The sequence below is a fragment of the Aulostomus chinensis genome, chromosome 5, assembly GCF_037954235.1.
Source record: "Aulostomus chinensis isolate RoL2024-O1b breed Wild chromosome 5, RoL_Achi_v1.0, whole genome shotgun sequence".
Taxonomy (NCBI): domain Eukaryota; kingdom Metazoa; phylum Chordata; class Actinopteri; order Syngnathiformes; family Aulostomidae; genus Aulostomus; species Aulostomus chinensis.
Window position 1 is genome coordinate 26723955 of NC_141324.1, and position 13712 is coordinate 26737666.

General features: G+C 44.6%; 1 protein-coding gene across 1 annotated transcript; it reads right to left on the minus strand.

The window, feature by feature from the left end:
* Positions 1-518: 518 nt before the first annotated feature.
* On the minus strand, positions 519-13356 carry twsg1a (twisted gastrulation BMP signaling modulator 1a). The gene is made up of 5 exons (XM_086204284.1): positions 12797-13356; positions 11973-12114; positions 4322-4421; positions 2067-2324; positions 519-989 (listed from the first exon to the last, which is right to left on the minus strand). Exons 2-5 carry the CDS (start codon positions 12099-12101, stop codon positions 808-810), a joined length of 669 nt encoding a protein of 222 aa, XP_086060410.1. The 5' UTR covers positions 12102-12114; positions 12797-13356; the 3' UTR covers positions 519-807.
* Between the last annotated feature and the right edge of the window lie 356 nt (positions 13357-13712).

The following is a 13712-nucleotide window of genomic DNA, read 5'->3' on the forward strand; positions in this document are numbered from 1 at the left end:
GCTTTGCACTTTTACATGCCTTTAAAAGAAAAGTACACAGCCCCAGAGTGGTCATGGAAAGAAAAAACAAAGTTTGTTAGCACACAGAGAGAATTTGTTTTCATTATGGGGCCACAAGATCTAACTTGTTCTCTCCATTTAGTTACTGTCAGACAATGACATTTAACTTGCTCCCTCAATGTACTTATTTCGAGGCCACAAAATCTTACCTGTTCCCTCAATTTATTTTGAGGCCATGAGATGTAATTTTTTCAAAAACATAAAGCAACTAAAGTGAGGTGATCTTTTATCTTGTGGCCTCAAAAATAACTCAACTGAAGGAACAAATTATGCCTCATGGCCTCAAAATAACTAAATCCAGGGGGGAACTTAAATCCTGTGGCATCAAATTAAGTAACTTGTGGGAATCAGTTCCATCCTGTGGCCTCGAACACGTACTTTCTTCTCTATGGTCACTCCAGGGCTCCGTAGAAAGACAGAGGGGGGGAAAAAAAACAGACTTCTTTTGCAAGAAAGCAGTCCAGGTCACCAAACGTTTATTTGGCATAAGACTGGGATTTAGCAGACCATAAGTGTAAAAATACATTATTCATATACACCTCTAGTAAAAACATTATTGAAAACATATCTAAAAATATACAGTGAAACATAACAGCAGAATAAAAAACAATTTGCATGGGGAGGAAAGGGGTGGAGGGGGTATTTTACAAGGCAACTGCGGAATGCTAATACATAACAATCATCGTTTCCTCTGCTCTCAGTCCTCTGGTATGGCCCAGACATTTGGTACCAATATGTGCCCGCACTTCAGAAGAGACAGTTCATGCACTTTACAGCCTTGCTGCCGTAGTCCACGCACTCGGGCCCGATGCACTGGCAGCAGGCGTTGTGAAACCAGCGGTACTTGGATCCTCCCATTGACTCGCAGTATAGTTTACACTGACGGATGGACACGCAGTCGTCAAAGTAGACCACGGTGCACATGTTCTCTGAAACAAAAACAAAAAAAAGGGACACGAAATGAGCACATGAGTCAGTCGATGCGGTTTGGAGAGGGAAAAAAAAAGATTTTAATGTGATCAACATTAACTCTCACTCTTCCTACTTTTACTTGAGGGGTGAAATAAACTTGCCGCAGTAAGTGCGACCATATGTTCTGGTGAGCTTAATGAGTAAACTGCTCGGCTCTGCTGGAACACTTCTGCTACGAGTGGGTCTTTATGGTAAATAGTAGAGACGTGGAGGTGGAGAGCCAAAACAACCACACATGAATATATATTTTAAAAAAAAAGAAAGAAAAAAAAAGATGGCAGCAGAACAACACGCTCGAGCCCGCGACAGCTCCCTGCACCAGTGGACTGCTGGCAGTCCAGTCTCCCCGAGATGATGAAAACTGACCCAAACTGGTCTGGGTTCAAGACTTTGTAGTCCACTTCAGCCGTGTTGTCAAGCCCGGTTGTATTACCACGGGTCTGAGTGATTAATGGAACTGGCAGGAAGAAAATAATGATATGCAACAAGACGTGAGCAAAACAAGTATCTTTTCACCCTCTTGTTTTTGCATTAATCTCAGCTTGGATTGTTCTTCGAGGCTGTTTTCAAAGAGGCGGAGCTAGAGTTTTACATTAGAGGGTGGAGGGGGGGGGGGGGGGGGGGTCCTGTGGATGGCCAAGGCTAATTCAGGGGAGTTTAGTGGGTTTGTCAGGGTTGATTTCCAGCTCAACCATGACCAACACCATAAACATAAATATTTCCACAAAAAAAAAAAAACGAACAACAAGTACATTAACGTCCAGTGCTGTTTTGCTGGCCAACTAGCGAGCAAAAATGGCCCAAACAGGCAGAAAACCACCTCACCCGGCACTGCTGGGCTCCTGGGTTCGGAAAAGACATCAGTCAATGAGATTCTCGTGAGAATAATGAATAAGCAACAACAGAGAGGGCAGCTGAAGTTTTGGGCTGACCAGTCTTATGTCAGGGGTAGCCGGCGCCCTGCCTGTTCCTGAGAAAAACACTTTCATCATCTCGGGGAGCGGGGATCATTTATCCGTCCAGTCCCGTGTTACCTTGACTGTCGTAGCTGGCGTGGATACTGTTTCCAGGCACCGACACGTTCTGGTGGGTGTCGAGCGACTCCAGGAAGGACACCAGGTTCTCGTGGTGTGAGAGTTCCTCGGCCACCGGGAAGGAAACCACCATCATGTTGATCGGCGCGTCGCCTTCCGTCAGGGCGCGGAACAGCGAGGGAATCGGACGGTGAAGTTCCTCCACGGTGCTCTTCGACGTGGCCGGGGAGTCGCTGTAGTTCTTAGGGTTACACATCCCTAACACGAGAGGCATGAATTAGTCAGTGGATATTAAAAGAACAAAAAAACAAAAAACAAAAACACAACAATGATTTGTTTATCTTCATTTCCACTAAAATTAAGATTGTGGTTCTCAAATTTCTATCTGTATTGTTTGGGTGAACTGACCTTTTAGACTCAAGGGTGGAAAATATATTTTCAAATTATACGGATCAGATTCCACTCAAGTATGAAATCACTTCAGATAGGATACGAACAACAGTAAACCAACACTGCTGTCAAGAGTGTCGTCTCAATTAAGATTCCCTTAAATTCAGTTTTCAAACGCAGCAATACTATTAATGACTGGAGTAAATCCCCACGTCCTCCGATAGGATCGTCCCAACACTTCCATTGAGTCAGAGTGAATTACAGCTCATGGATTCATCACTTAATGAGGGAGTTTGACAGAGAAATTGGATAACAAACCAACGCTAACAGCAGAGCAATGGCAGCTGGTTTAAATAAAGTGTACACATGGGTCTTCCCTCCCTGTAAATACACAGACCTCCCCCCTCCGCTCCTCTACTGGGCTGCACCTGGAGCTGAAACCACTCGCAGATATTACACTTCAAAGTAGCCAGCATTTGGCACGGATAACATGTTTAAGAGTAGAAATGCACTTAAAGTGGTCATACTGCATGAAAATAAATAAAAATATGAATGCTTGCTCCAAGCTTCAGGCTGTCCTGAGAGTATTCTAGAAGCCCAGGAGGAAAACTCCAGCGTAACATCTGCACAGCAGCGGCGGCGGCAGCCACGGCGAGTTCAGCACGCAGTTGCTCGTGTTTGCGTTCCACATCAAAGATTCTACTAAAGCCTCCTTGTCAGCACACGCAGTAATATCTGTCCATCAAGCGGAGTTTAAAGTGGGTTTCACGTGCGGATCGGGGGTTAAGCAGCCAAATCTTTCCTGAAATTCTGGTTGTTTCGGATCTCGTTGGGATTTACACCCCCGCCGCACCTCAGCTCAAGACTGAAAGTCAAAGTTCAGCTGAGCAGGTCAGCCTCCTTCCTGTGTCTCCAGCCTTTGATCTTAAACAAGACCTCAGGACTTCCTGTACACGTGTGGCTGGCTACTACTCAGCGGTCGCAATATTCTTTTAATTTACTGTCCACGGCTGAGCCGCCGAGGCACCGTCAGCGTCTGGCTTCAGTCACCTCACACTCGGCTCGTATCAGGACAGCAGCACACTCAAACCTTTCCAATCGTGCATTAGGACCACATTTTTTACCGAGATAAAGAGCTCAGCAGTGAACCGGCGGATTAATGAGACTCACAACTTAAATGTTACAAAGGCGCTCTTACACCACTGAAGAATTATTATTAGGGCCTGAGCCAGAAGGTACTTCAGGCGAAGACCCTATTATGTTTTGAAGTCAGAGAAACACGAAGTCAGCACTAAAAACACTAATTTTTGTTTGTTTTTTGACTTGACACAATCATGAAGAGTTCAACTTCAAAAGGAGTACGTCTTGCTTGTGATTATTCTGGAAATTAATTTGTCCGACGTTGATCTTTGTTCAGTTCCTCCTCGAGTCTCTGTGGGCTGAAATGACAAATTTGTAGAAATTCTCAGAGTGTTTCTGTGAGCGCAGGACAGCGTTTTCCCCAACATTTTAGACCAAGCTGGAGTTCCGGGCTGCAAAAGCGGTAAAATCTCAAGTTTCGGATGAATTAGGAAAACCTGAGCGGAACGTAGATTTTAATCACCATAAAATCATGTCTGATGCCTCAGTTTTGAATGATGACCCGCAGGTTAATTTGTGAAATGCCAAAGTTCAGTAGGATCACGAGAAACTGATATTCAATCCCTACGTGCACTCATTATTTACCATCCATGCTTTTCTTGAGGAGCCTGACTGTGATTGTTCTTTGTTCACTGACTGGCGAAGCTCTTCAAGTCCGTTAACGTTATGCTGACTCACACCGACGTCAGCATTAAAATGTGAGGTGAGCGAGTCGCTGCACTCACCTACACAGTCGCAGCACTCTTCCCAAAGATTCCCCAGACAGAGCATGCACTCCTTACAGCAGGAACAGTTCCCATCAGACGGACGGCACTGGCACAGCTCCTGCAGGGCGCACGCGCACACACACGCACACACACACACACACACACACACACACACACATCAGCAAAATACAAACTCACACTACAGAACCGACTGGTTCAACAAAGCAACACGTATTTGCACCAAATCTCAAGAATGCGGTGCACAAAACGAGGAGCCGTTGTGTCCGCGTGATGCTTTCTCGTACGTTTGCATTTTTCACAGCCAAATCGTGGCGTTATAATAGCATACAAACACGTACTTCAATACATTTGAGCAGCGAAATGAAGATCAAATCAAACCAAAAAAGGGGGGTACTTTCATTGATGTTAACAGTTTTAATATATGTTTTTGGAAATACATCAATACAATATGCTTTATTTTGTTTGATGAAACACTTGCACTTCCTGAATCATAATGTTACCAACTAAAGTTAGTTCAGTACAAAGCTTTGATATGCATCGAATCCTTTTTGTATGGTGATTGAATCAAAATCGTCACCATAAGAAATCAGATTTTTTTTTTCCTCCGCTGGATTTTATATTTTCCTCGGACTCAAAAAAAAGACAAACAAAAAATTCCTCAGTTACTGTTTCCACAAAAGATTGATCAAAAATTCGAAACAGCAATTATACAGGTGGAAATATGTGGCTAAACAACAACAATCCAAACAGAGCTGACTCAGGTATGATGGGGCGGTAGCAACACTGATGCAAAAAATCACACACACACACACACACACACACACACACACGACGAAACACACCATGTAGACACCCTGTACAAACAAGAGAGGTACTATTATAACAAAGTGAAAGAGTAACAGCCAGTTTGCCTCCAGAAGACTAACTATTACAGGACACACAAGCCATTACAAGACGGTGCAACTGTACACGGCACGTGGCATGAGAGGCATCTAGCGAGGCATAACTGGAGGAAAAAAACACAACAAAACACAACAACTGTATTTCCCTTCACGGAGAGAGCAGGTTCTGACAAGTCCACAGCACTCGCAGCCTCTTGTGCGACGTCTGGCTTGGCTGAGGTTACATTCGAGATTAATTCCAGTGGTTACAAGCTGGTTCTTATTGTCTGATGATCACTGTTCTGGTTATGAACTCATTGTGTCTGGAAGCATCTGGGAACATGGTGGCATCACTAAACCAGAAACACAAGCACAACCGGCGCGGCTCTAAATACGAAAGCAATTTAGCCGATAATCTAATAAAAACTTAAAGTGAAAGCCAGCACAGCCTGATCATCAAACCACGGTACAACTTGAACCAATAAACAATGATGCTTGTGTACAACAGACAGCGTAATATTTCATCGTAGCTTGATAACTCTAATGTGTTTTCCATCACAAAAAAAATGCTGACAGATTCCGTCAGGGGCTGACACAGTCTGCCTCTGTTCCCACATTCTAAACCGTTATTAACAATATGAAGTAGAAAACGATTATTCTCGCTAAGGGCAAATGTTCGAGGACAACACCCAAGGTGGGACAACGCAGACTTGTCTTTCAAGGCTTTGGTGCTCATCCAAGTCTCGAATCACTCAGAACCAGCGAGGTCAAGTTACATGAATCACAGGTGCTTGAGGGCGAGAGTCGCATCCCCGAAAGAAAGCTGCAAGAAAATGTGAGTCAGAAGCATCACGTTCCAAATAACTTCTGCGCATTTAATTATTTTTGTAATATAAATGCATCCTAATGCATAAAAAGGATCATACAAACATTTTTGGAAATACCCTTATTATCCACCCCCCTGCATTGGGGAGCTGAGACCCACATAGACAAGCTGACTGCTAGTTAGCTCAACACAATGAATGGAAGTGGATGGGAAGTGTTAGCATAGTTCAGTCAAAAGCCATCTAATAACAATATATTCAACAGCAGTCTTTGCCTGCATGAATATAACTAGGGTTATTGATAATAATTATTAAGAAATGACCATTCAAAATTATGAGATTTGTAATCTTACAATGGCGCAGCACCTGAAGAGAGTCATCATAACTTAGGCAAACAAAACAAAACCTGTCAGCAACTAATGAAGTGAGTTGACTGCTAATCGTGGCCGCAGCTAATCGTGGCCGCTGCTAATCGTGGCCGCTGCTAATCGTGGCCGCTGCTAATCGTGGCTGCTGCTAATCCTGGTAGACTTCAGAGGAGAGGATGATTATTTAAGGTCAAACGAAGACCTTGAACATCATCTGATCATTTTTGACAGAGGTATGCTAACACTTACCAACAAGTACCATTCATTGTGCTAAGCTAACTAGCAGTCAGCTGCTCTCTGTGGGGCTCGGCTCCCTCTGGCAGCACAGCGGCGAGACGAGTATTTATCCTGATCTGTAAATAAAAGATTATGTGGTGTTATGATGTGCAAGACTCCTACTAGCTTTGCAATTACAGCAAACTTGTGTCTTTTATAGGGAAAATGTTTGATGGAATATTTGCTAACATTTGGGGTTCATGGGTTCATTTTGGTAACATGCTTCATAGAGAGGCCTGTCAACACAGAGTAAAAAAAGCCTCTCAGCGGTTTTCTCATGTTGCCTTTTTATAATATTATTTCAAGAGCTACCATAAACATCCCAAAACATGAGACCTCTGCTTATCCCATTACGCTACTGGGAGCCGGAGAAGTAGCGTCGCTCCAGCTCATCTCAGAGGACCGAGACACTGTGAAGGCAACAAACACCGAAGGAACTGAAACATCTCGTTCTTATTTCTCCCCTCTTCGCTCCTGACGCAGAACAGACAGCACATTCCTCTAAGTCAAGGTCACCACGATGAGGGAGGCGGGGGGCAGAGAGCAAGGGAGGGAAGAAAACACCTGGGGAACAGAACATGGTTGCTCCCTCTAAACCGGCTCCCCTCCCTATTCTAAATCTCTGCTCGCCCTCTCCTCCTCCCTTTTATAGTTTCTCTCCACATCTTTCTCTCCTCCTCCTTTGTGTCTTTGCAGAAGCTATCCGCTGCACGTAAACAGACTCAGCGATGATAAAAGACTCTCCAGTGACTCACCAGTGAGAGATTGCAAAACCACACACAGTTCACTTAATCGCGACTACCCTCTCAAGCCCCCCAAAACCTCGGCTCAAGAATTGAACACACGAGTATTTGTGACTTTCTGAGATGGAGTGTTGAGAAACTGCACAGATACAGAGGAGGGGAAAAACATGCATCTCATTACTAGAGAAGATCCAAAAAAAAAAACTGAAGTTGGCTGCTTGACCACAATCTTCAAATTAAACCCGGGTTCAATTATCCTCTAGTTTGGTTTTCATGATTCTGGGACCAGGAGGTGTTTAGTTCAGCTTGGCATTAAGACGGAAGGTCGAGGAAAACAACAAGCCTGGTGTCTGAGCCTCATGCTTGTTTTCTTGCTCTAGAACCAGACGAGCCAGAGATCCCATTAGTTTAGCACAAAGGCTCAAAGAACCAGGCTCTCTTACGAAGATAAAAACGAGCATCTGTGCCTCCTATTCACTAATAATGGACAGAGTGGATGTCAAACTCCAGAGAAAATGGAGGAATGCAAGAAGAACTCCTTGCAGTTTGAGTCCTAATGTGAGCTGCGCGTCATGTTGGATATTACAGCAGTAATTGTTTGTCGTGCGGTAGGCTGGGACAGCATCTATCCCCTCACATATGTAACTAATCACACAAAATTAACGACAGTCTCGTCTTGCTCTCAAGTCAGTTCTCAATGTGCGAGAGCTGAAAGCTTCATGTTTCTACGTCACAAATGGGTCTGGGGAACACTGGACCTGGGTTGACATCAGGACTGTTTGTGATGTCACAAATCCTTCCTGTAGGCCCGCCTCCTGAAATCTTTTTTTTTTTTTTTTTTTTTTTTTTAATGAGCGCAGAAAAATTTCACTTTCATCAATGAATTGTGTAAACAGCCTGACAGGCAACAGGAGGTCAGTGGATGGGCTAAGATTCATTCCTTCTCTCCTTCTGGCTTTGGCGCCATGCTTGTAAGACTGACTAAAATGCAGAGGAATTATGATGGTATAAGATCATAGTAATAATAATAATAATAATAATAAATGTACTTTGCATTTGATGAAGAGGCAGCTCCTGCTTCTGCTAAACGGTGGTCTGCAGCTCATATTTAACATGCAGGTATGACAGCGGTGTCATTCCAGCGCTCAACAAAGAAGAAAATTCAAATCATCCCCATAAAGTCAAACTCTTCATTTAAAGACAAATGCTAAATGAGAACATGCGAGCGGTTGCTGAACTCTCTGGCTCTTTGTCACTGAGTGGCAACAAGTAGACTTGTTTTTGATGAAAATAAATCGTTTTTTTTTTAACTAAAAAAAAAAAAATTGAAGGTCAGAAGCTTAAATGGGTCAGTCGATAAACATAAGAAAGATCAACAACAACGTTGAAGTCAAAACGCCTTTAAGTTCTAAAAGTTTTTTTGTCCAACACGACTGTGGACTGAAATAATCGGTCATCAGGGATGATAAAAGTGTTCCCTCCTGTCGCGCAAACTCGGCATTTTTCACCGCGTTCTCAAACATTACAGCTCCAAACTTGACACGGAGAAGTTAAATCGATCATGAAGATAAGGGCGGCCGCACAAAACAACCATTTCCTAGACGATATGGATGGGGTGAACTCTGCCACTTTAAGAGCTCTTGTTAGCTTTCTCCTGCTCTCCAGCGGAAACTGCTGCAATCAGTCAAAACTCAGCTGCGGAGAGACAAAAGGACTCCAGGGAGAAAGTGAGCATGTGCTGCCTCGTCCTGCGCAGCGACTGCTGCTGCCGCCCCACCCTGCTAACCGGCCCCGTCCACTCGGATCTCGGCACACTTCACAGGCCTCCCTCCCCATGTCTAGTTCCCTTCAGCAGACACACACCTCCTCCTGACCTTCACTCCCCCCCACTCCTCCTCCTCCCCCTCTCATGTTCTCCCACCCTCAGGGGTTTTGGGGAATTCAGACAAATGACTTGAGATGGCAGCAGAGCGTAAAAGTGAGCGTTGAGCAGCAGATCCCACTAATCACATGGAGCTTCTATAGAAGAACCTGAGGCGGAAAAGTTTCTCCTTCACAGCACACACACACACACACACACACACACACACACACACACACACACACACACACACAAAACCCTCTGACAGCTAGCGAGTTGGTGTCGGCGGGGTCGCGGAAGCTGCAGAGCTTGTTGTCCCGAGCAATGATTCATCAGGCGAAGAAAGCCACCTGGTAGTACAGAGGAGAACCTGGAGCTGCAAATTCTGTGGAATCACAGATGTTCTGGATTTTGATAAACCTGTGAAGCCAGAAGGAAAAGAATTTGACGGTCGGGGTGCAATAATTCTGCCATATTTAGTGAAAAACTCAATCAGTTAATCTGAAATTGGTAGTGGCCTCGAGGAGGGAGACGTAGATTTATAACTGGGTCTTGTTATTCAGAGTTTTTCGTTGCCATAAAAATACAAACAGCACCGTAAAACATCTTCTTGGCCACAACTGGTATCAGCATGCAGTCTGGAGAACCATGCAAACACAAACATCCATCAAGAAAAAAAAGGGAAAACTTCATCCTGACCATCAAAAGTTACTACAAAATAACAGAGCAGTTGGATGAACAATTTGATTCAGAAAAAAAAAAAAAAAAAAATTCCAGGTTTAACAAGTGGAAAAACTGAAAAATGTTTTTCTTCTGAAAAAAAAAGTTGAAATTGTGGTAAAATACTGCAAATATATACAAGACGGCCAATATGAAAAGTGTTCATTGTGAAGATGAAACAGTCGTTCAATCAAACAAGGGGAACTCTGGGGGGGGGGGGGGGGGGGGGGCGCATACCTCCATCAGGAAGAGATATGACATCACCCGGGTCAGGTTCCAGGTCAAAATACAAAATCCGATGCGAGTTCTATCGTTCTACCAAATGCCATCAAATTCCATCCAAAGCTTGTGAGCTATCGAACTAAACAGCCAACCTAACACCGGTGATCACATGACCTCGATGGCAGAGGGTCGTCAAGAGGTTTTCACACCCAGTTAATTCATCAGGAAAAATGGTAAACATTTAATGCTTCCTGTCCATCAAATATGTAGATTTATCTTTTATTTCCCCCCAAATTAAATGACAAATTGTACCGATTTGTTTTTGTTTAACTCAGACAGAACCAACGACTGAAGGGATGCCACTCTGGATAATCAATAATAAACGATGAAAAGTAACAAAGGGTTGAACAAATGTAGCTGCGAGCGTCGGCGTGGTGTGAGAAGCTGAAGGAGAGCGAAAATGACCCAGGTTTTTAAGAGCCCAAAGCGACGTCTTCAACTCGCCCGTTTTGTCCAATTAAACCCAAATATAGAACATTTACAATCACATAAAACAAAAGGAAAACTTTAACTTCTCACATTTGAGAAGCTGCAACCAACATAAGGTTCAATTGAGAGATTCAATTCCATCTCTGTCAGTCGGATAATCGCCTCACTTCTCATTTCCGGGCCAAGTTCCACTTCCTGTCCCAAGAATCTGATCTTTCCAGAGACCAGTGACACCCGGCTGCCCTCACGGTGACGGAGGTCAGGCAGGTGAAACCACCACCGAGGTTAAACACAGTACTTTACAGTTGTTAACGGGTGAGGCAGGTCCACTAAACACACACACACACACACACACACACACACACACACACACACGACAGGCAGCAGGCCAGTCGCTCAAATGTAACTTGACAGGTGTTGGGAATGCGAGCCAGCACTTCTTTCCTCAAAAAAAGGAGAGGACATGAGAGAATGTGTGCTAATTGGGGGTGGGGTGGGGGGGGGGGGGGCGCACCACCCCACTTCCCATCATCCACCAGGGGAAAATATGAAACACAGGAAGTGATGTGAAAAATGATGCAAAAAAAAACAACCCAAAAAACAAACATATAATAAATTTAAAAAAGCCCACACCAGCAGTGGTGAGCAGCAGCCGTCTTACAGGTAGCGGAGAGCTTTAATTTAATCCCAGCAGGGAGTCTGCATGCTTCAGCCCTGATTCCATCTTGGTTCTCATCATCACATCCTGGAACACTTCGCCGACAAGCAGGCTGGAAACAGTTTTCAAGTAAACTACAAGAACCAACCTGCCACATCGCCGTTGTCCAGAGGAATTCACACGTTCTACCAGGACAATTCAGTAACATCAAAACTACACGTCGCCGCTCTTAACTTGAACTGTGAGTTCAGACGCACATTCTTCCCGTGAGCTAAAACCCTGCTGGATGAAAAGCTCAAACTTGGCTGCGCTCACGCAGAAATTCCCCACTTTATACCCGGATGAAAGGTCAGGAGTTCGCTTCATGGCAGTTTATGTGTCACTCAGTGAGGTGGAGCTCATTCGAGATGAGGTAAAAGTTGGTGAAGAACAAAACAGCTGACTACAAATTCTTCTGTGTCAGATGAGAAGATGGCGGTGCAGCACAGCGACAGCGAGAGAGAGAGAGACAGAGAGAGAAAGAGAGAGAGAGAGAGAGAGAGAATGAAAATCCAACATTTTCCTTCTTTTTTTTTTCACACGACACTCGTGGAACGCATCTTTTACCTGGATGAGACACTTGCTGACGTCACTCGCGCACAGAGCTTTGTTGCAGCCGGAGGTCAGAGACAATCCAGACAGGAGGAAGAGGAGTGTGGAGGCAGCGATGGGGAGGACCAGCTGACCAGGCCTCATCCTGATGGCTCACCTGCACGGATACAGGGACCAAGACCAGCAGACCAAACCTCATCACGTGCATTCTTTTGCAAGATGAACAGAAGCTACATGGTGTGTGTGTGTGTGTGTGTGTGTGTGTGTGTGTGTGTGTGTGTGTGTGAGAGAGATAAAAAATAATAGAAGGGAGATGCCAACTGAGAATTGGAGCTGCTTCTCTTTCTTTTCTAATCAATTTCCACCAAAATCAGAGTTCACACCAGCAAAGCATCATCTTGTTTACGGTCACCATGATGTGAAATTAAAAAGAATCACACAACTGATCAAGAAAGTGCATGAAAAAGTAGATTTAAAAGTCTTCATGCGGGTTGAAACGTGTGAACATGACATTTCTCAGAGTGCTGCGTCACATTTCATTCAAAGTCGTGCCGAGGAGCAACAAAAACAAAACATCTGGCAACATCAGCTTCACCTCAACGTCTCCACACTGTTCAACCCGGCCGCTGCTCTGCTTTTACGCCTCGCGTGTTGTTGCGCTTCACGTGAGGGAGAGCAAACATGTGAGGAACATTAGCTCCCCGCTGCCGCCTTTCTTCACCTCTCTGTCCATCGATAACTCCATAAAAAAGAAGAAAAAAAAACTTTCCTCCGCTCGCACGCAGTCGCAACAGAATCGCAGAGCGAAAGTTAAGACTGAAGAACAGAGTAAATCTTACCAGACGGCGGTTTAGTGCTCCGCTCTTGTCTTTTTTAGGATGGGACTATGCTTGTTTTCTCTTTGAACTTCTCCAGGATGGTGTTCTGCCGCCGCTCAAGTGTCCACCGTGTCCAGAGGGCGTCAGTCTCTCCGCAGCACAAAGCGACAGGCAGTCGGGCGCCTTAAAGGCACACACTCCATTTTCTATCCCAACGTCTGTGGAGGAAAACACCGGGGCCTCGAGTCACACACACGCCGGCCGAGTGTCTTCATGGTTGGGGACGTGAATGAACCGCCTCACCACTGCGCCCCGCCCGTGCGTAAAAGCCTTGTGCGTCAAAACAAATCTGTACCCTTGAACATTGGTCATTTAGGCTTCTTTACACCAGACACTCTTTTTTTTCTTCTTCTTCTTCCCCAGGACAAACCACCCCCCACCCTATTAGAAAGCCCTTTGTCTCAGGTCTTATCAGCGGCCTTGTGAGTGCGCTCATTAGGTGAGAAAAAGCGATTCGGAAGCTGTGAAGCTGAGCAGACAGGCACACACACAAACACATTCACACACACACACACACACACACACACACACACACACACACACACACACACACACACACACACCCCGCTGGGACGCGATCCTGCGCTCATTTGTCGCCACACAAAAGATCTGATGGGCCATTGAACTCCACAGGTGTGTTCACGTGTGTTGGTTTCTTCTTCTTCCTCTTTTTCAAAGCTGCAACCGCAGTCACTTCCAGCCGGAGAGGGGCGGAGGTGAAGACGGAGTCATGAGGGGAGAGAGTGACATAATCGAATATCTCAAGGGAATAAATATATATATATATACACACACATATATATATACATATATATATACACACACATATATATATATATACACACATATATATATACATATATATATATATATATAT

What these genes read in the sequence shown, in the direction of transcription:
- twsg1a (XM_086204284.1), bottom strand. Translation starts at nt 12,101, where the DNA reads ATGAGGCCTGGTCAGCTGGTCCTCCCCATCGCTGCCTCCACACTCCTC. An exon ending in TCAGCAAGTGTCTCATCCAG is followed by an intron (nt 4,422 to 11,972) that starts GTAAAAGATGCG and finishes TGCGCCCTGCAG; the next exon opens with GAGCTGTGCCAGTGCCGTCC. An exon ending in CGCCAGCTACGACAGTCAAG is followed by an intron (nt 990 to 2,066) that starts GTAACACGGGAC and finishes TTTTTGTTTCAG; the next exon opens with AGAACATGTGCACCGTGGTC.